The sequence below is a fragment of the Podarcis liolepis genome (assembly GCF_965112155.1).
Source record: "Podarcis liolepis genome assembly, chromosome: 9".
Lineage (NCBI taxonomy): Eukaryota > Metazoa > Chordata > Lepidosauria > Squamata > Lacertidae > Podarcis > Podarcis liolepis.
Window position 1 is genome coordinate 27,932,182 of NC_139564.1, and position 22,986 is coordinate 27,955,167.

At 42.3% G+C, this 22,986-nt stretch overlaps 1 protein-coding gene across 4 annotated transcripts in view; it reads right to left on the reverse strand.

Moving 5' to 3' along the window:
• Window positions 1–22,737, reverse strand: part of PRSS12 (serine protease 12) — a 58,592-nt gene extending 35,855 nt beyond the window's left edge. Inside the window, exons 1-4 of one of the 4 annotated variants that reach the window (XM_083460258.1) lie at window positions 22,391–22,737; window positions 9,657–9,795; window positions 5,135–5,313; window positions 2,382–2,532 (exon numbers count right to left, since the gene is read on the reverse strand). In XM_083460258.1, coding sequence (XP_083316384.1) covers window positions 2,382–2,532; window positions 5,135–5,313; window positions 9,657–9,795; window positions 22,391–22,418 — 497 coding nt within the window. In that variant the 5' untranslated portion in view covers window positions 22,419–22,737. Of the gene's footprint in view, window positions 1–2,381; window positions 2,533–5,134; window positions 5,314–9,656; window positions 9,796–21,606; window positions 22,247–22,390 lie in introns of those variants that run through there. The other 3 variants (XM_083460256.1, XM_083460259.1, XM_083460257.1) reach the window with 3 other exon arrangements.
• Window positions 22,738–22,986: the final 249 nt, after the last annotated feature.

Genomic DNA, 22,986 nt, shown 5'->3' on the forward strand with positions numbered 1-22,986 from the left:
CCAGCCTTAAACATAACAGTGCTTTGCACACCATGGTTTCTTTTTAGATTACTTTCCCAAAAACTTCTATCTTAATGTCCTTCATGACTCATAAAAATATGCTGCGGTTTTTCAATCTGTTTATAAGACATCTGGCCGTCTCCTTCGCCCACAGCCTAAAGCAGGTTGAGATTATCAAAAGTGAGTATCGTAAACTCAGAGGACCTGGCAGACACAAGGGCTGGTGCTAGATTAAGGGAACAGGATCAGCAAAACAGAGATAAATTAGATAATTCAGCAAGAAAGAATGTGCTTCCTGTTGTAACAACACATCAATAATAAAAACTTAAAATGTCTCACAGTGATTTACAAAGAGAAATTAATATAAAGACAATAGATTCTGGTTTTGGAAGAAAGGCTCTTGTTTCTTACAATTTAAAGCAAATACATCAGACTGTTTCCTCAACAGGGTTTGTTTTTTTTTTGGGGGGGGGGGGTTGCCTCTTTTGGTCATCAAGGAAACAACCCTCAATGTCACACCTGCAGAGTTTATGAATCACTGAGTAAAACATATCATCCTTTTGCCACCTGCCAGAAAATATGAAACAAAAGGCCAAACTAGACATTAAGACATACTAAATATGCATTTTTTTTATTTAAAAAATGCAGCTGGCAGCTACCAGGGGTGATACTGCCGCAAACAGAAAGGGGAACTTTAGGTGTTTCCTCCCCTGCTGTGGTCTTGCTGAAAATTGCTCCCCCAAAACTCCTATTTGCAGTAGGAAGAAAGCCATCACTAATGCCAGTGGTTTGTTGTTGTTGTTGTTGTTTAGTCGTGTCCTGGGGACTTACATTGCACTGCATCCCTTTTCATTTCTAATTTATATCTCACTTTTCCATGCACATTAAAATGTGTGCCCAAAGCAGCTTACATTTGTTAAAAAGAATCAAAACGGTAAAACAATGCAGATCAAAACCACACTGTAACACCAACATTTCAAAAACATTTCATTTAAATAATCATTATATCAGTGGAATGAAGAAAAAATATATCAAAGATGTGTGATGATGTCCAACTAAGTCGGAGGAGACCCAATGATACAAAGAGGACTTAATCTCCACTCGTTACAATAGGTGCATTCTGAGTATGACTAACTCTGGATATTCTACATGCTCTGCTGAAAATATACTTATGCAGTGCCTCACAGGCTGGAAATCCATATGCTATAATGGGGAGGGGTTAGCATACAGAAAGTATTTAATTAGATGAGCAGTATTCTCTTCTTGTCACTGGCAAACTAATCCTGGTGGGTTTTATTGCACAGTAATGCCAAGTGAAAGCTGTGAGAGGATAGGAAGGTCATTGCCAAGAGGCTTTATTTTATAATTTGCAGAACATTTCCAGCTGGATTAACTGAGACGATATACATATATACACAGCTTGGCGTCTCTTCCTAGCCCATCCACCCCCGGCCACTATATATTTCCTCTCATGGTAAATTTCAGTCTAGGAATGATGAGGCTACCTGCTAAGGCATCTTGCTTTTTCTTCTTGAGCTCACTAGTCCTTAGGCTCCCATAAAAGCATGTGGATAGGGAATATTTAATGGCAACTATAATTTACTAAACTCATGGGACAGAGGCAAGCTAGTCAACCTCAAAGTAAGGTAAATGTGATTCTACTTTAGCATGTGGCATGTGTTCGAAATTACAAATTACCAGCAAACTGTGGCACACTAACTGTATATTTGGGCTGGGCTCAAAAGAGTGATGCTGCAAGTGCATGAACCTTTGTCTCTCTTTTCGTCAACACAGATGCAGTCCTCACTCCATACTGGAAACCAAAGATTCCCAATATCAGGAGCAACATGCTGAACATCAGAAGTGGAGGGCAGTGTTTAGAAAATGGCCTCAGAAGCTCCATTGAGCACAAGGGGGTTGCTCCCTGTGAAAGCTCTCAGGCATGAGTTCAAATCTATCCTCATGTGTGAATTCCCCTGATTACTTCCAATATACAACCTACAGTCAACATGAAATTCATGGCGGAACAAATCTGAGAATTGTCATGCAAATAAGCCACACTGGGCTACTGCACTTAATGATGGCAAGGATGATCCTGCAAGTGACATCTGTGGCACCACACCACACACGGACTATCCCTACAAGTTGCATGGAAGAGAATGAGATTGCCCTTTTAGCTTAGAGTCTACACAATATCAGCAACGTTTAGTTACACCCTGAGGTGGTCAAAAGACTCTATTTTGGCTCAAGTGGTGCTGCTTGTTCAGCCGTCCTAAGTATCAGATCCATTTCAAACCATGGTGCAGGCATTTGACTTTGCTTTTGCATCTCAATTCATTGGCAGTGAACTGAATACAATATACTGGGGTGGGGAAACTAACCCAAGGCCAAGCTGCCTGCAGACTACCTCAGCGTCTGCATCATCCCACTGGTCGTCGCAGATGGTTCCCCAGTGGCCAGCATGATACACTTCTACTCTTCCTTCATAAGCACTGCTTCCATCCACCAGTCGGACTGGGATAAAATCAGGGTCTGAAATGAAACACATAAGGAAGGGAGGGAAATGAAGTTTTTGTTTCCCAGTTATTAGTGATCAGCTGCTACCAAATGGACAGCAAAGGCTTTGTAATTTGAACAGACACAACCTAGTAACATTGTGGCTCATTTCAGATCACTAACAGCGTAACGCAACAGCATGCCTGGAGTGTTAATAATTCCTGCAGCTCTAAAGCAGAAATTTCAACTGCAGATACAGAAACTAAGAATTCCACACCTCCTAAACTCGACAGATGTGAAGGAAACCCCATCAGTAGTGATCCTTTCTTATAACTGAATAACAATAAAGGAACTTAAGTTTCAAACAGGGGCTAGCCAGTTGCCTCTGCAAAGCATTCTCAACAATGGTTATCACTGAATCACACCTTCTCTGTGATGGTCAAAATGGAAATTTGGAAGTATTGAAAGCATGAAGCCCTTGTGCTTCCTTCTCTGTTTGCAACAAATTAACCAGGGTCTTCCATATGTACATTCTGTTACTTTGGACCATGTGTATTATCCTCAGTCTTCTGCATTATTTGATGATTAAAATTTGGGGTTTCATTTAAAAACATAGTTTTATCCAGTGCTGCAAAAGCCAGGTTCTGGTTGCACAGCAGGCCTTCCCCTTCCTCTCTTCTGTCTGTGCATTCCCAAGAACTTAATGGGAGAGTCCTCCAGCCCTCTAGAGCAGATTCTGAGAGTATATTGGGGGCTATAGGAAAGGGGAAGTTCTATTGCACAAGCCAAATGACAAGATTGCATACAACTGTGTCTTACTCGAGAGAGTTGTTACTTCAGTTTGCAACACTGCTGTGCTCAGAGCCATGCAGGCAGCCCCAATCTATGATTTGGCACACACTCACACAGAGCAATGTCCATGTACACCAAAAGGTGCATTTATACAGCTGAAGCAATCCACATGGTGACAGTAACTAGAAAAAGAGCTCCTGACCTGTGGAAATAGTTGCTGGTTGTATATGCATACAGCCCATTTTGTAACTTGTTTCTCCATGGGATTACAAGGCCTGCTTGTAGCTAAGGAAATGTTAGGATTGCTCATAGGTAAAGTAGTTGCAAGAACTAACCTGCAGAATTCTAAGCATAGCCCAGACTAGCCCTGCTCACATGACTTTTTCAATTCACTGTACTCAGCGAGCTCTCTTTTCCCTATACAGTACCTTAGGAAACAATCATTTTCTGCATTACATTTTTGCTCCTATATATAAATATACTGGAGGCTGGAAAAAGATGCCACAGAGGCTCTTCGTACGATGGTCTGATAAAGAATAAAGCAGCCCTAAAAAAATTCTGCATATCTGTGCAGTTCCTATACAGTAACATAATTAAGGATGTCAGTACTGTACACTCCTCTAGCTGGACAAACTCGCTGAGGAACAGAATGGTTTGAATATCATCAATCATGATGCTTCACTTGGAAAGAGAAAAAAGTACAGAATGCACTTTTTCAGAAGGTGACAAATTGCAACACCAGCAAGTATTTTTGGCCTAGACAAGTGCATATATGCACACAATGTATTCTGGAGGCATCATTCTCAAAGGGTGAGGCATGCCTTCCCAAGGAGGTGCAGGCAGCTGTTCAGGGAGACATGATGTCATCTTGCAAGCAGCAATGTGAGCCTCATAAGTGTTCCACCTTCCATTGATGAATAGTGCTGTGTGCCATGTGGAATCCCCTATTATTATTTTTACAGGCTTTGGGGTTTGATTCTTGGGCACCTTTAAGGGTTCTGCTTTGAACTGCTTTTGTCTAGATCTCAAGAGAGAATGAATTGTGCCGGTCAGCTTAATTTTGTCTTTGCTTTAGCGATGCTCAGAGAACTTCAAAGGTATTAAGGAAGCTCACAAATATTTACCCATTGTATTACACAGTCAAGAGTGCAGGCAAGTGCCCTGAAACACCACAACACACCTTTAGGTAGAAGGACTCAGACAAGAAGATAGTGGGCAATCATTACATAGGCCACAGGTGGTCAAACTGCAGCCATAGGGACACAGACAGTCCTCAGCCCAATCTTATGTGGTTCTCAGACCAATTTCATGTGGGTGGTAAAAGAAGGAGGAAAAGTGGTGGAAGGTACAACCAAAAGGGAGACAGAGAGAAAGTGGGCCACCAACATTAGCCTCTGGACCTAGTCACTGTAGAGTCCAGTCCTGCCCACTCTGGCCCTGCCCATCAGTGGCCTTGCCAGAAAACCACAGAAGGAAATGGTGTTATCAACATGTCCATCCTTGCTCTGAAGAGTCCCTTAAAAGGCTAGTGAAAACCATCAAGGACCAAAGAAAAGAGAAAGGAGTCCTTGAAACTATCATTCTAATCCCTGAATACAAAACCTTCTGCATGTGATACCGATTTCAAAATCTCCATTGTGGAATAATTCCAGCTAGCTCAAAAGGTATTTAGGCTTCAATTAAATACGACTTGGAGGAGAATAATGATGCCATTATTTAGCACACCCTTAACTACTTTACCACCAACTGTTCTCAACAAGGCTATTTTAAAATAAATCATCTCTGAAGATAACTATGCTGTTTACATAAGGCAAAACCAAATTATGCATGTGTACTTGTATTTTACCATGGGAAAAGCCACATGCAACAGCAGCTGCCATATTTTGAGGACACATTCCATCCTGCCAGACACTTTTTTCACAAAGTAAGATGTTTTCTTCATCGCCATGGCAATGTACATCACTCCAGTAAACAGGGATAAGGCCTGGTCCAGAAAATGGGGTGTGCTTCGCTGTGCCTCTCTCCCTGTGGGAAAAGCAACAAACATAAGCAATGAGGAAGGCAACTGAGATAACTAGAAACTCCTTGTTAATGTACTATTCCAAATTAAATACCACATGCTTCACTGCAGTTTCTGAGGCACAACTAAGCCTTTCAATGGATATTATGTATATGCATGTGTACTGGATCTGTAATTGTTTTCATTTTTTTTATTGATGCTTTATGATGTTTTTATGATTCATCACTCTGGGATGTTTCGTGAAGAGTGATTCATAAATTAAACAGGTTGTTTTAAATATTCCCTTATCTGCAGTGAACTCCAATATCGCTTTTAAAATTCTCACATGAGCTGCCAATAGAGACAGACTATTTCTTCAGCAACTTTCCCAACAGGCAACTTTCATGCCAATCCCCCAAGCTGTCTCTTTTAAATGTACATGAATTTTAAAAACAGCTTGAAGGTTTCCTGGGAGCACTCTTAAAATACTATGAGTGCACTGTAGTGCACTGCACTAGCACACTGCACTGGATCATGCTATAGAGAATTCTAGAAGCCACTGGTAAGCCCCATAAACTGAAGCACAGAATATGAGCTCTAGTTCCAGAAGCTCTTTAGGCAAGTAGTCAGCTATAGGGTTCTAGATGAATGTACATGAATCAGCATCTCTTCTTCAGCCTTCTCCATACATTGTACCAGGTATTCACACTCGGGTGAAGGTAGCAGCCTAGGAGAGCCCATACATGTGTTCCATTTTTATATGGAAATTAGTTGCTCATTTTGAAACCATCCTAATATCAAACAGATAATTCAAGCAGACTCGCTGGCAGCTTATATCGCTCATACCTTGAGAAATCTGGGAGCAAAAACCTTTTTATATGAAAACCAGATAGAGAAATTGCACGTAACACACAGCTAAAACCATAAGCAAAATTGCAACCTCCAGATGGGCAGGACTTTGATCTCATCTAATCCACATATCTGTATAAATTGGTTTGGCATGTGCAGATTAATATTAGACATTACAAAACAGCTCAGAGTCTGTTCAAACTGGCCACTCTTTTAAGAAGAGTAGAATAATCTCTAGTTAACATCACATTGCATGTATTCTAAGCAAACCCAATAAAGCTTCGGTTTGTTTGTTTTTTTAAAAAAGGGCCATAACACAAAAGAACAATCAAGGCAACCTTACTCTGTGGGATGTGACAGGCAATGGACACTGCTCCATGAGGACAAATGGGACACTGCCCCACCAACCTCAGTCTGAGCTAGCCTGCTTCCTTATGCACAACCAGTGCAAGGGCGGACTTGGCTGTCAGATTCCTCACTGGTCTCAGGTTTACCTTTGTAGAACTTAACAAGGAGGAAGATGCTGACAAAACTCTGCTTCCACCTACTGTTGGCCTCCCTGTCCTCTGCCCTAGCAGTACCACTACTTGTGACACCATTGTAATATTCAGTATGGGATAGGATTGATAAGAAGCACAGGTGACCTTAGCCAGGATCATAGCTTGGCTATAGCAAGCCACAGCAGCCCTAGAATTCTCTTCCAAACACACACCGCTCTGCCCTGCATTAAATCCAGCATGGTACTTGTCATGCTTTGTTCCATTTAACATTCTCCAATCTTTTGTTACAACTTGAATTTAGCTGAGTTGCTTTCAGTTGAAAAATACACATATTCAAGCATCACCCTCTTAAAAAAAAATTTTACGATTAAATATGTATTGAAGAGAGGTAAATAACCCAGTAGGATTAACAGATGAATACAACAACTTCACTTGGGTGTTCATTATTTCCTGAAAAACTCCCTTGAAGTTGCAAATGGTTAATTAATCACTTCTATAATGTATCCATAGCAACCTGCTGATTTTTCATTATTTTGATGCCAACCTGTCACATGGCATTAATTAAATATTTATGTTCCAGCCTGTCAGAGAAGGATAATCAAATGTGAAAGGGTGGACTTAAAGTTTATTCATATAAAATTCCCTACCATTTTACTAAATAATGAGCTTGCTTTAAGAGTCTGTACTCCTGATTCTTTTTGGTTGGTATCTGTCTTGAGAGACAATGAATGCCCCTACAGAGCTGAGGTCAAACCACTGCATTAGCAGCACTGAAATAACCTTCCCAGGGTGCAAGCCTTGGCAGTGTGCATGGAGGTCCTGGGCTACCTAGATGACAAGACTCCCCTCTCCAGTGGCATGGCGTGGGTTGTCAGCACCTGGGGCAAGGCAAGTAATTTGCACCCCTAACCCATGGATTTGCACCCCCTAACCCGTGGATTTGCGCCCCTAACCCTAACCCCCAGATGTTGCGCCCGGTGTGGCCGGGCCCCCCTGCACCCCCCACGCTACGCCACTGCCCCTCTCAGCCTCATTGATGTGGTCCAAAGGAAAGGAAAGCAATACATTTGGCACCAGCTTGCCTGTAGGAGTTGCCGGAAGGAGGTATACAAGGTGCCATCCAACCGTCTTAGGGACTCCACTCTGGATTTGTGTAGGGTTTACTCCTTAGACTTTTCTTTTCACAAATATATCCCACAAGGCAGCAGTGGTTTTTTTTCTCCTAGATGGGCTGCCTTCCCAGGTTGACGAGCCCCATCTGTCCCTCACATCCTCCTACAGTACATGCTGTAACCAGCTTCTTGACTGTTGGACCAACAATTCTTCACCTGGGGAATTTTTTACATAGCATATATGAAAAATGCAACTCTCTGGGTAGAACTTCATGTGGGAAGCAGTTCCACATGGTTAAGGAAGATGTTAAAGCAATGTATGGTTCAATAAACTCAAACCAAGTTGAGAATGATTCAAATGCATAGTTTATATTTACAGTATAATTGTTAGTTTCATCAACAACAAGGAATTTCACAGAGTACAGTGAGGCTGGATCTGGGCTAGGTAGGGCCTGGGCAAGTGTTGGCCTATCCCAGTTGAACAGAACAACAGTCCTTAACATGCTTCTTTTGTGTTCAGTGGTGTGTGTTTTCATCCAGCCTCAAGATATCATCGTCTTCTTTGTCGTCAGATTCTCTTCTTATTCTAAAACCACCAGCTGCTATGTCAAGGCATGAACTGGTGTTACAAATTATTCTAGGGAGAACCAGTTCCACTGCACGAGACACAACAGGCAATCACCCAAGACCATGAATACAAAGTTATATAACAATCTTTGTGCAATCCCGCCATAAGTTATCTGCAGGTCAGCGCCATTGATTAAACTGGGACTTGTGCATGAATAATAGAGGACCACTTATATCCAAACATTATGGGTTTCCTACATGCGGATCATATCCACGCAGGTAATTGTAGGCAATGCAAGTATAGATTGTCATGCTCCCAATGTGATATTTTGCCTCGGTTTATGAAATGGAAAAAAATGTTGCAACATTCTATATGCTAATTTAATGCTATTTCGTATTCTGTGCAGAAAATCTGTAATGTATGCAGGACTGTAGCATCAATACAGATTCCATAGACCTAATAATTCTTTTCTGTTTTTCAGTGTTCCTGCTTTAAGCATCACCTTTCACTTTTTTAGAAAACTGTTTGAAATGAAGCCAAAAAGAAGAACAGTGGCATAGAGTAAAGAGAGAGAGAGACTATGTGAACACCAGAGGCAAGGGCACAGAAACAAGGCAAGTTGCTATTTCGGGGTGCTGAAGAAGACTCAGCATATCTTGAGATGGCAGCAGCTGAACTCCACAGATTTCTAGGCTCTCTCTGAAACCAATACAGCTGGAGAATTAAAAGAAAGAAAAAAGATGGAGAATGGCAATTACTTTGAAATGCTCCATCAGGAGTCTGATCCTGTTATCCGCTATACAGCTGCAACACAGAGCTTTTCAATCACCTATATAAAATATTGTTTGTTTGTCTGTATTTTTTTAAAAAAAATAGGGCACATTTCCCTCAAAAAAAGGATTCAATTACTAGTGTTTTGCTTTGTTTTTAAAAAGAAACTGTTCATAATTAAGATTTTGTCCTTATTTTAGAGTACCCTAAGAAATCTAATATCCCAGTTTTATATCTTCCTTCTAGAACCAGAGCACAGAAAGCTGTTTTTACATTAAAGTGAAATTTTCAGAACTTTCTTGTTTTGATTACTTAGTTATTTAAATGATTTCTAAAGCCACTGGCTTTCTACTGAAGTCATTTACATACATTATTAACTTTCCCTGCTTTCCAGATAAAAGTAGTATTGCCTCTAGAATTATCAAACTTTAGTGAATAAATTATTTCAAGCAAGTGTGACGTCCACTAATACAGACAACTGAGAACTGACCTCCATTTTACTCCTACAATGTGTAGGAGTAAGGCACCATTTATAACCCCATGTGAATTAAGAGCTATATAGCACTTACCCAAGTTCAAGCTGTTGACATATCACTGATGCATCAGTATCATCCCAATGATTGCTGCAGATCGTTCCCCATATTCCGTTCAGATAAACTTCAACTGTGCCTTCAAACTCATTTTTGCCACCTTTAAGTCTCACAGACCCTATATATTAAAAAATAATGATGATAAGCTGTGTGTTTCTGTGTTAGAATCCTTCTCATAGATGAAATATTGGAAATGTCTACAGCAACCATTTAAAAAACAGAAACCCTGTATCCTACAGGAAAACCCTTCTCAATAGCATTTGCTGTATTTGGGGTCATGGCAAATTCCTCATGGAGACAGATAGCAGTAGATTAAGGAGGAGGAGGAGGAGAAGAAGATGCAGTGTTCATATCACTTTGGTGTTAAAGGTATCCATATCCTAGTTCCATTATGTTTTCAGTGTTTTCTCCACTGGCATTCTTTGATATATTCAGCCAAGAAACTACTTTACTTGGGTAGTGTTTGATTGGTGTTGGAATTGTATGTTAAGTTTAAGGCAAATTTGTAAAAGTGTTTGCTGTTGTTTACCAACCTTGAAATAGTCTTTCAATGGAAATCTACATGGAATGTATTAATATGGTGAACAAATTTGTGTTTGGCCAACCCCACTTCTAAACTTGCTGCCAGGCATGCCAGAGGGTAGCGATGAGGGAGCAGAGTAACAGAGGTTACTTCCAAGTTGCATCACAGCCAGCCTGATATACTATTTCTCTACAAATGAAATGAACGGTGACAATACCATTTCTTCCTTGGAAGCTCAGTGTCTATATAGGCACAGAAATATCAGCTTTACAGAATTTGCAGTTCCTTTTAAAAAAGGCGTTAAGACATACACACGCATACCACAAAATATAGCCAGGGATGAATACCTCTCATTTAATTCCATCATGTTAAAAGGCATTAGAAAACAATCACATAGATTACATAGCTTTTTCAGTGACCCATATAATATTATACATGACACAGATGCCAGGAGTTTATTTCAGGCCAAAGAATGCATTTGTTCATACTTGACCACAACCAAACACCACTTCACAAAGCTCATGTGAATTTATGGTCTGTACTTCCTCAAGTCTAGCAATGAAATAAGAAAACACCCCCACCATTAAAACACCCCCATGGTTGGGTAGCAAAAGCAACACACACATGGCAGATATGGAAAACTGAGAAAATAGTTTATACAAATGAGAAACTTGTTACCTTGTTTAACGAAGCTGAAACATTTTATATATCACCATTGGGCATTTATGTAACTGTTGTAAAAGCCACTATAAGTACAGGTTGCACGTTATATCCTGGACAGAAGTGTATTCCATGTGAGCTTTCGCTAGATTTAAAGGACGTAAAGGGCTGGAGTTTATGGATTTCATTAAAGGTCCCTTACTCTTTCCCTCTATAATTTGACAACTGTCGGCCAAATAGGATTACATTTTATACCAGCCTGAATAGCCAATATTGCATACAATGAATTTATTCATTTGCTCTGCTCTTTAGCCACCAACATATTTGTCCTAATTAGAGCCACGGTCCTCAGTATAACCTTCAGCTAGGCTTAGTATTGATCTGTGGGCTGATCTCTTTTTTTCTAGAGGGACCATTGACCATTCTTCTCTACAAACAGCACATCAAGAAGGCAGGCCACTTCCATGTTCACTACATACAGAACAGGGAAGCTGAACCCCTCCATATATTGTTAGACTACAACTCTCTCCTTCTGTGATCGTTGGCCATGCCAGATGAGGCTGATGAGAGCTGGAATCCAACAACATCTGAAGGATTACAGGTTCCTCATCAAAAGGAAAGGAAGATGCCACAGCACATAGTTGAGGTCAGAGAAGGAGAGATATGGATCCCATGTAATTGCGACACTAAAAATTCCTGACTGCATTATTCTAGCCCTGAGGACTTGTTTACACAATCAAGATCCATAGATTATTTCAGGTTATACTGAGATAGCTATCCCTTAAATCCACAAGCAGTTTCAAAACATTCTAGCTACACACCCATGCAAACTATTCAGTTCTATGCAGAACATTATATGGGTTGTTTCACATGTAACACTAAATTAACCCTGGCTACGGTGCCCATGAGGATTCCCTGAGAGGACATAATAACTGCTTTGGGTGTCTTCTGGTCCTGTTACTGCTGGAACTAAACGATGCATGTCTTAAAAAGTGTGTCACCAACATGAAAAGTTTGGAAAGCTCTGGCATAATGGATAAAATCAAGCCCAGAGAAACCCCACATTGAAGGCTCCACAGGGCCAAACATTCTCCAAGCATCACTCCCTTGGAAATGTCCATCCATCTAGGACTGGAACCACCACAAAGCACTGCTACTCACCCCCTCCCCAACTCAGGCAGCCACTCCAGAAAGATACCATGGTTGATTGTATTGAAAGCTGCTGAGAGGTCAAGGAGAATGAACAATGTAACATTTCCCCTGCCTCACTAATTTCACACTCTTATAATAAAGGGAATAGTCATTCTAGTTGCAATGTAAGGAAATTTAGTCGTGTTTAAGCCCACTAAAATCAAAAGTATTTCAGTGGGACCAGCAGATGCACTCAGTTAACAACCTGATTCTAAACATTGTTCCTTGCAACTGATTCTTATTATTTACTTTATATAGCATAATAGAAACACATGGCACCTTACACAGAATAGGCTTAACAAACCTCTAACCCAAGAGGCTTACTAAACAAATAGATACAAGGGGGAAATAATAAGGGGGAAATGGAGGCAGGAGTTAACAGGTAAAGAATAATACATGTTATACAGTGGTACCTCTGGTTATGAACTTAATTCGTTCCAGAGGTTTGTTCTTAAGCTAAATCATTCTTATCCTGAGGTGTGCTTTCGCTAATGGGGCCTCCGGCGTGCAGCTTCCATTCACATTCTGGGGCAAAGTTTGCTGCCGGGAGCAGCTACTTCAAGGTTAGCGGAGTTTGTAACCAAAAGTGTTTGTAACCAGAGGTACCACTGTATTTCAGTTACACCATTTCAGCTTAGTTACAATAGAGTGTTGGGACAAGGAGTTGCTCCAAAAGCTTCAAAGAATGAAAGACCTTGCTTTAAGCAGCCATGCTTTGGGTTCCAATCAGTTAAGTTGCAGTGATTTCAGTGGGGATTCTGATGTGCCTTTCTCTGGACTCCACCCAAACCTTTAAACTTGAAGTCACCAAGAGTCAGTTCACGCTGTTTATATTCAGCCTGGCAATTAGAGCTCCTTTGGAATGGCCCCAAGCAGAAGTATTTGATACCTCCTGTTACCCTTTAGAGAAGATTGTGTTACATTTTCCAGTGCAAGCTGGAAGGGGAATTCAGACTAGCATGGGTGAGATTTACTTGGTTAACACTTGTCACGGGCTCTGCATGAGGCAAGACCAAGCATAGAACGTAGATGAAAGAGGGCAGACAAGAAGGAACTCTCAGCTGATTCCAACCTGTTTTACTGCTGCTGAAAATCAATGTCCTTTATGCATACAATATAGCTCCATCAACTTCCCAGCACACACACACACACACACAAATGAGGGTTTCTGAATTCCTATACATTTATCGCTCCTGAAATCTGAAAGTCCCAAAGCAATGTATGTATTGGCTGTGTACTTGTCTGCAATAGTTCCTTCACAGTACTACAGCTCATTGATCAATGATCTAAGATTCCATGGAAATAAAAGACATGTAATGGCCTGTGACCTAATTGTCTCATGTGCTATTGAGCTGGAAATAATTAAAGTAAGGGGAGGGGGTTGGGGGTATAATGAGAATGGCTCCCAAGGAGCCATCTCACTTTCTGAAAAAAAGTACAATACAAATACTTCCATATTAAGTTGGCCTTCACCCTGTACTCTTTTAAATTTGTTCAACGATTTCTGGATTAGAGAAAGAATGGAAAAATAATTCTACTTTGTTAGGTTTTTAGAAGATCAGCAAAGGTTTGTTTGACAGACCTTTGAGACCAGACCACTGAGAGCTGAGAAATAGTTTTAGATACCGCTCTTGCTTTCACGATGAGCATATTCCTGTTGTTCTATTATTTTGTTATAAAGAATCTGTACATTTCATTTTATTGTTATTTTTAACAAGCTAATGTTAGCCACTTTCATTACCAAAACTTCAGTATGAGATCGGAAAGTATTTCCAAAAAGTATAAACAAATTTCATAGTTACAGAATTGCAGATAAATAAGTAGAATTATTCCTCCAGAAAGAGTCATCTATCATTCATCCAGCAACTTCTAGCTTGAATGACACTATATTCCAGAATCCATTTTGTAACAGATCTAAAATTACATGCATTTTCATTCCTAGATGATCTCAAGTGGAAAACACTTACACTCTATTGTTATGCTCTGCAGGGTAAATACATGAAGGTGGAAATTCCAGGCTGCAGGGGTTATTCTTTCTTATTCTGCCCTGGCCAGTTTGCATGACACATTAAGCCATAATTAAAAATAAACTATGGTTAAATGCAAACAAGCAGTATGCTGGTGCATGCTGCTGAAAAGTCCCTGCTTTTCTCCTTGCTTTGGTGCAAGATGGAGGAAACAAAACAAGAAGATGGTTACATATTACATGTAAATCAGAAATCATAGTTTGTTTCCTTCACACAGACCATGAGTGGTGAACAAACCACAACGATAATGTTCACACATAATGTGAAGTCATCCTCTGGGTTGCTTCCACCCTTCAACGCCATAGCATTCTAGAGTGAAGTAGAACATAAGAGGTGACCTTTGAGCCACATGCACTAGCATGCATCTCATTAAGCCAGGAGTGGCTAAATTTTTGGCCTTTGCTCAACCTCCAGGGGCTGCATCATCAACATCATCATCATCTGTCACCCGCCCTTCACCATAATGTCCCAGTGGTCATGCCCACCTCACACTCGTAGCTCTCACATTTATACAGGATAAACACAAGCAGACACAGTCACACACGACCCATGTGCTGTCCTGTGCTGATCAGCTGAGGAGGAAGGATTACTGCTCTCTCTCCACTCATCAAATAATCAAACTGATGACGAGGTAGGGGGAAACTGACATCTCCATCAGGGCACTGGCCTCCACTCACCCCAGTACTGTGTTCACATTATTTTCATTCCTTTTTGCTGCCACCAAAATTGGTGGTGCCTGGGGGGGGGGGAGGCGGAGCATTCAGAAAAATTTGCTTGTGGGACTGAATTGGACCCCTCCACTGAGGGCTAGCAACCCATGCTTTAAACCATAGTTTATTTTTCATGTGATGTGTGGACCAGGCTATTATCTCCCAAACATTCTAAGGAACAGTGTTCTCCCTTAATAGTAAATGTGTTGCAATCCATTTCTCCAAGACTGGGGGTAAGAGGTATGACCTCTGGCCTTGTTTCTGACAAATCTTTACTAGTTTACCATAGATTATTAATTTGTAGTATATGCATATCTGTAGCAAAGATATACCCATCACAGCTGCCAACTAGCTACTGGGCTAAGTTGAAGGTGCTAGAAATGGTGATTAAAGCCCTAAACTGCTTGGGACCAGCATACCTAAAAGAGCAACTCATCTCCAATATATTCATCCAATCCTGCAGATGCCATCTTTTGAATGGGTCCATTTCCCACAATGTCAAAACCAGATGTTTAGTGTAGCAGCACCTACCCATTGGAACTCCCTCCCATTATATATCAGACAAGTATCATCTATATGCCACTTTAGGTGCTTATTGAAGACTTTCCTCTTTCAACAAGCCTTCTAAGTAGAGATTGTTGTCCTAGTCAGTATCTGTATTGGATTTGAAATTGATCTTATTTATGCGATAGTTGTTGCTTAATTGTTTTATATGTAATTGCTTTAACCATTTTATTTATACAGTGGTACCTTGGTTTAAGAACCACTTACGGTAGTTTATGAACAACTTGGATTAAGAACGCTGCAAACCCGGAAGCAGGTGTTTTGGTTTGTGAACTTTGCCTTGGAATAAGAATGTGTTTCGCTTCCTGTTGAGTGTGTTCATTTGTAAACTGAGTCCCCAGCTGCTATGGGAAAGCACACCTTGGTTTAAGAACGCTTGGTTTAAGAACAGACTTCCAGAACAGATTAAGTTTGTAAACCAAGGTACCACTGTATAATTGTTTTGTGTTTATTTTTGTTGTATTGTACATCACTTTAAGATGACTCACAGGAAGAGGTTCATAAATGAAATTAAATAATAAATAAATAAATAATATAGAATATGTTCCAATACAAAACCACATTGCTTCCTAAAGGACCCTGGGAAATACCATGTTACTCTTCAAGAATATGTTCAAGCATGGATCTATCCACATGTTTATATCAAGATGCATATGGAGAAGTGCTTCATGCTTCATGCTACAAGTCTGTTGTGGAAGGAAATGTTTACACCTAGCGTGACAGTGCTTACCACAAACAAATGTAATGCCATGGAACACAGCCAGACTGACAAAACATACAGCTGGTTTGCTCCTGATGGACTCTGAATAGTCTTGAAGAACTGGCTTACAAAGAAGCCAATGAAAAAGGCTCCATATGGAAATAAGCCTCAAGATGACTGTAGCAGTTATTTGTTCCAGTAGCTACCAATGAACACTGTAATGTAAAAGAACTCATTTCCAACCCTCTCTTAGTGCCTCCCACTGAGATCCTCCCTCTGACATCAACCAGCATCTTTTTGGATAAGAAGCAACAAGCAAGTCTCAGCAAGCAGCTATGTCCTTGTTCTTCTCTGATGCTCTAAGTCCAAAGAGAAACCGGGTGCTGCGAGAGGAAAGATGAGTGAGCCTAGCTATCAGAACTACTAGCTACAACAGTCACTCAGAAGCTTCTTACTAACTAAATGGAGCTTCATTCGTGGGTTTCTGTGTGCAATGGGGCATGATCTAGCAAAACAAGAGTATGCAGTGGGTGCTGCAAGTGATATATAAGAACAGCCCTACTGGATCAGGCCAGTAGACTATCTAGTACAGCATCTTGTTCTCACAGTGACAAACCAGATGCCCACAAGCCATTCCTGAGCACAACAACACTCCCCTCTCGAGCAGTTTCCAAGAACTGGTATTTAGAATGATACTGCCTCTGATTGTGGGGGAACATTCCTAGACAGGTTCAGGAGATTTGGCTGCAAAATATGATCCTGGCCAACACACCTTCCCCACCTTTCTGTACTGCACTGTCAACAACAAAGTCAAACCAAGGTATGAGGGCAGGGCTGGGAATCTTACCTTGGATTTTACTTGTGGAGTGCAAGAGATGGGCCACCTCTGCTCTAAAGTAAACCATAGCATGGAAATGTAGTTGCTGGTGACTGCAAGCTAAATTGCCCAGCCGTATCAATAAACCTCTCTCATCTTTAGTATCTCAAAAACTTTGTAAATGATTATGCTGAAGAAAGGCAAGGAGAACTTCAAATGACGTGGCATCTGTCAGATATATGAACAGTATATTATTACTAAAATACGGTAATAACAGTTTAACCTTAGTGGTGATGAAACCACATATATCAGTACATCTGTTGCACTATTTCTGATAGATTCTTCTTATTAATATAATTTTTCACCCCATCGCCTGCTTATGAAACTACCTGGCAGACTTATTGAAAATGAGATCCAACTTAGTTTGACATTTACTACAGTCAATACATTATACATCCAAATGATTTGTATACAGTGGTACCTCAGGTTACATTCACTTCAGGTTACATACGCTTCAGGTTACAGACTCCGCTAACCCAGAAATAGTGCTTCAGGTTAAGAACTTTGCTTCAGGATGAGTACAGAAATCGTGCAGCAGCGGCGCAGCAGCAGCAGGAGGCCCCATTAGTTAAAGTGGTGCTTCAGGTTAAGAACAGTTTCAGGTTAAGAACGGACCTCCAGAACGAATTAAGTACTTAACCCGAGGTACCACTGTATTAATATACTTCACTACAAAAGTTACATTTTCTTTAAAAATGAATAAATTTAGACACCGTCTCATATGTATGAAATATAAATGAAAGTACACCTGTATATATAGAAGACATAGCTCCTGTATGTGATACAGATGAATAACCCTGCTGGATCACAAATTATGCAGCTGAGTTTCCCAAATTTGGGGAAATTACTGGGATTAACAAATTTAAGGGGTTATCTTACCTCCCCCTCCCCCCTCTTTCCAGGCACACTTAAAAGGCCTGTGTCCAAGCATTTCATTTCATTGCCCTGGAGCTTTCCCCATGAAAACCTACCCTTTAGCACTCAATCGGAACAAGCATCAATTCAGGTTTTCCGTGGGTTGCAGTTTGGTCCACTGAGCTTTAAAGAGCAAGTTTTCATGGGGACTGCTCCACAGCAAAAAAGCAAAGGGGGTGGGGGAGCTGCTTGGACATGCAGCCTTAAAGCATGGACCCTGCCCGGAAAGGGTGGAGGAAAGGTTAGTTTGGAGAAGCCCTTAGAGTGCAGTGGATGAGCCTCACCTTGGGAAAACCACATTTGTGATCATGGTTTGTCCCTTGCCGTAATTATGCTGTCCTCAATGCCAACTGTCAGAAACCATAGGAGGGAAGAGTTCTCTTGCGCTTGGGTTCTGTTGGCAGACTTCTCACGGGGCCAGCTAGATGCCTATGGGTACAAGATGCCAGACTAGATAGGCCACTGGCCTGCTGTAGCAAGTCCTACTTATGTACTTACGTGTTGTTACACCCTCTTTAGTGTGGACCCATAAAATAATTAAAGGGAGTGGAGAAAGAGAGAAGAAAGGCAGGGCTAACAGAAGAACCTTTTCATTTATCCTTTTATTTTATTTTTCCAGCCTGCATATTTCCCTATGCTGAATCTTTTTTGGTTCAAGATCTGCAGGGTTAAGATGTATGCATGTTAGAGCTGTAAGTGGTGCTTACAACTGGGATGAGCATTTGAATGTGCGTCTCGAGTGCACACCCCCTTGAAAGCAATGTTGTGCAGATGAACAAAAAGATTCCTGCTTGAGCAGAGGAGCTCAAACTGGTTGTCAATGCAGAGGAGGAAAACCTGGCCCGTTGGGTGCAAATTCCTTCCCACTTTTCAGGCATACAAACTGCAAGGTTGGAGTCAGCCTTCCAGTTTAAATAATTCTGGAAGAAATTGGCTTGGAAAACACTCAGATCGCCTTTCCACTGGCACTTTAAACAACAGGAGACATTCTGTCATACACTTGAAGTTTACATGATCTGATTCCTGGTGGACAATGGAGTCAGAGAGTGCTTGCGCTGTGGAATCAGGCAGACCCCTTGTTCCCTAACAACTTAAGTTTAATGTGCATAAGCAGCCTTCACTGTGTCCACCTGGGTTTGGAGAACAGGCAGGATGAGGGTTAATTTCTCCAAACCTTTTGGCAAATTCTCCTCAGTATGCAAGACTGCTGTTCAGCCCTCCCCCTCTCCCAGCTTTACAGTACTTACAGGGCATCACTACATGGCATTGTCTGAAGGGACGTGATGCAGCAGCCTAACCAAATCTGGCTCTGGTCCGTGTCTCTGGGAGATCACCTGGGAACCCTATTTGCAACAGCTTGAATTCCACAATGGAAAGGTGAGTTATAAATGAAATAATAACCCGTGTAAAAGTGAAGGGGATAGCTTGTAGCAGTCCATTTGCATAAACACAAGTAACTAAGACTGAAACCCTATTCACACTTCCATTGGCTTAAGTCCCATTGGACACTTCCACATAAACATGTGTGGAATTGTACTGTAAAAAAGAATACTAACCAACACCCATATTTCACACATTACCAGTACACAATATACTGCCCCCGCACAGACGATCACAACTAACTACTGTATGCCACAATCAGTCAATATAAAATACAGTAAATAATTCATTAGCCATGCAATCCAGTTATAGGGTTTGGTGCTGCTGCTTCTTCTTTTTTTTTTTTTTTTTGCAAAAACTCACTAGCTAACAGACACATCACAGCCGAGAGCTTAAGCAAGATATTGAAACAAACACAAGAGGTAAAAATGAAGTAGTCAACAGTAAATATACCACTAGGGTATTGTATAACAAATGGCATCTTCAAAGCAGTATTGTAAAACACATAGCGACTATTAATATTAGGCAATTAATAAGTTTAATACTGTAATGAAAAGTCGTAAATGAAGGCACACAACCCAACGGCCAATACACATCAATTAGTACAGGCAACATGTGCATGAGCCAAACTTAAAGCACATCATAAGAGGACACCTAAATTCCAGAGGCCAATGCACAAAACACCAGGGCGGGTATCTTCCCAACCCTGGGGCAACCAATATCCCTACATCCAACAGTCACAATTTGAATTATCTGCAAGCTGCCTTAAAGGTTCATTTTTTAATTCAAAGGTGGGATATAAATGTTTAAATAAATGCATACTGCAGGCCATACACACAAACCTCACAACACAAATCCATGCCCCCCAAAATACAGGAACTTTCAGTCTTCAGACATAATTTTTTAAAACAATATACATTGGAATGTATTCATCTGAATGCATTTCAGCAGCCATTTAGAAATCCACATATCATTCAGAAAGAAACAATGCATTCTAATAGACTTTCAGCATTCGTCTTTAGCATCTCTCTCTCATACATAAATCGCAACAGCTGACACACATACACAACACTACACAGTACATGCTGGAATATAAACAGTTTCAAAAATCAACCAGCACGTACTTCCCAACAACTAACCAGGCCAACAAGCACACAGAGACCTCAGCATCCAAGCAACCAACTTGCCTAACCAACTCAGCCCTTCTTCCAGAATTAACCTTGTCCCATTAGAGCAAGCTAATGAATACCAGCTCAACAGTGCCCACCTGAGCAATTGTTCTCATAGCCTGAAGGATGCAGGGCTATGCTTGGTAGCCAGAGAGCATCTGCCACAACAGACTCACAAACTTCCAAAGTTCCACAGGGATGAAAAAAGGGGTAGTCTTGTAGACTTGTAACAACCCTATTCTCACACCAAAGATTATCACACAAAAGTTTACTACCCCACACTTTATGGCTTCACTATGCAGGCTTTGAACAATTTAAATAGCAGCAGCTGTGATGGTTGTGCGTTGTTGTTCTCCTAACTATTGAAATTGGGGCAGATGTATAGAGAGGAAATCTACCTATTCCCCCACTGATGTCCTTGGGAGAAAAACCACTGCTCTGAGTCTGCAATTTGCTTTGGGCCAGGGGTGAGGAACCTCTCCAGCTGTTTCTGGAGCCCAACATCCATTTGCGTCAGTCAAGATTGTCATTGGTCAGGGATGATGACAACTGCAGTCCAGCAGCATCTGGTGGCCTGCAGGATCCCCACCCTGGCTTGGGAGGGGGAATCCTACATTGGTGCCAATGGGAATCCTCACCCCACCCCAATTCAAATATTAGCTTTGAAGGAAGGTGGGTTTCTCTTCCCCCTCCTCACTCTGGCTACTTCCTTGCCTGCTGTTGAGTGCCCTTCTACACCTCAAGATCCTTCCCCTTCATCATTTACTACTGTATCTAGTTTGGCCCTAAGTCCTGGAAACAAGGAAGATACAGTTGCAGTGGTTGTATCAAACAGAAGGAGCCACTTGACTGTCTGGTTATAGGGAAGTCAGAGGCAGTGTGGCGTAGGAGTTGGTGCCAGATAAGGACCCCAGAAATCTGGGTTTGAATCCCCATTGGGTGAGCTTGGGACAGTAACAGTTTCTCAGCCTAACTTATGTTGTGAGGAGGAGGGGGAGAATCATGTACACTACCTGGAGTTCCTTGAAGGACAGATAGTATATACCTGTATTTCATCATCATCATCAATGCACAATTACACTCCAAAAACGGGCGGGGGGGAGAGAAATAGACGCAGGGGGAGGTAGCAGAATACAAAAGCAAATAGGTCCTTTGTTGGAGGGACCCTTCTCGCTCTCCCTCCTGTCACCTGCCCCCCCTTCCTCTTCCTCACCTTGCCTGCAGTCACAGTAGCCCCAGTCGACCCTGCCGCGGCTGTTCCTGAAGAAGCACCAGGGCCTGCTCCTGCCGTCGGGGTTCCTGCAGAAGTTGCGCTGCCCTCGCAGCCCTCTGCCCTGAGGCGTCTTCTCCAGGAAGGTGGGCACGTCCGCCCAGGGCAGGCACTCGGCGCCGGACTCGGTGACGTTGACGAAGCGCCCGCCGCCTCGCGGGCAGCCGCCGGCGGGCTGGTGGTGCTGGAGCGGCAGAGGCGGCGGCGGCGGGGAGCGCGCCTTAGGCGGCTGGGGGGCAGAGCCCCGCGGGGCGAAAGGGAGAGGCGAGCGAGCCGGCTCCGAAGCGCCCGGCTCAGCGAGCGTCCCCAGAGCCGCCACTGCCGCCGCCAGGAAGAGGCGCGCGAATGTCATGGTGCCAGTCGCGCTCGCTTTGGTCCATCGCCCCTCGGCTCTCGCGCCCTGGCTGAGGGGAAAGAGAGGGCGGGGCCGCGCGGCGTCCCACTAATCCTCCCCCACCCCCCGGCGGGGGAGCGCGCGACTCCTTTCCCCCGCCCCGCACGCTCCCCGGCGCCCCGGCCCGGCTCGCGCCCACGGAGCTGCCTCGGAGCAAGCTGCCGTCGTCCACCCAAGGACATCGACGACGACGTAGTTAATAATAATAATAATAATAATAATAATAATAATAATAATAATAATAATATTTAGTTGCTTTTTAAGGTATTCGATTTAGACATAGTCGGAGTAAACCCACGGAAAGCAGTGAGACTTAAGTTAGTCGTGACTAACTTGATTTCAGGGGTTCTCCTCTGTGCATGACTAAATCTGGATCCAACCCATCATCATCATTATCATCTGTATCTTCCCATTTGGCATCCAAACGTAGTCATAGAGGGAACCCACGGGAATCAATAGGGCTTGCTGGTCAGGATTCAATTATCCCAGTTGGCTTCAAGGGGGTCTCCTTCAAGTCTGGATCCAACCATCGTCTCGCCGTCGTTGTTCATATTTTGAATCCAGACTTCCGTCATACTCGGGGTAAATCCGCGGAAATCAATGGGGCTTAAGCAAGTCATAACAAACCCATTGATTTCCAGGGGGGTCTCCTCTGAGAATGACGAAGGCTCGATCCAAGCCATTCGCATCGCCATCTGTGTAACGTGCGAGCTGCGGCTCAGCCCTGGCTCGTCACAGCGCGACTCCCGGCGTGTTTACTCAAACGTCAGCGCCACTGAGTCCAAGGGAATGCGCTCCCTGGTAAAGTGCGCTTAGGAGTTGCAACTCTTTCCCCCCACGGGAATGTTCTTTGCCGCCCACGACGACGCCCCTTCCCATTCCCAGTTTGGAAGACTCACATATACCTTTCACAGCTATACCAGCATCTG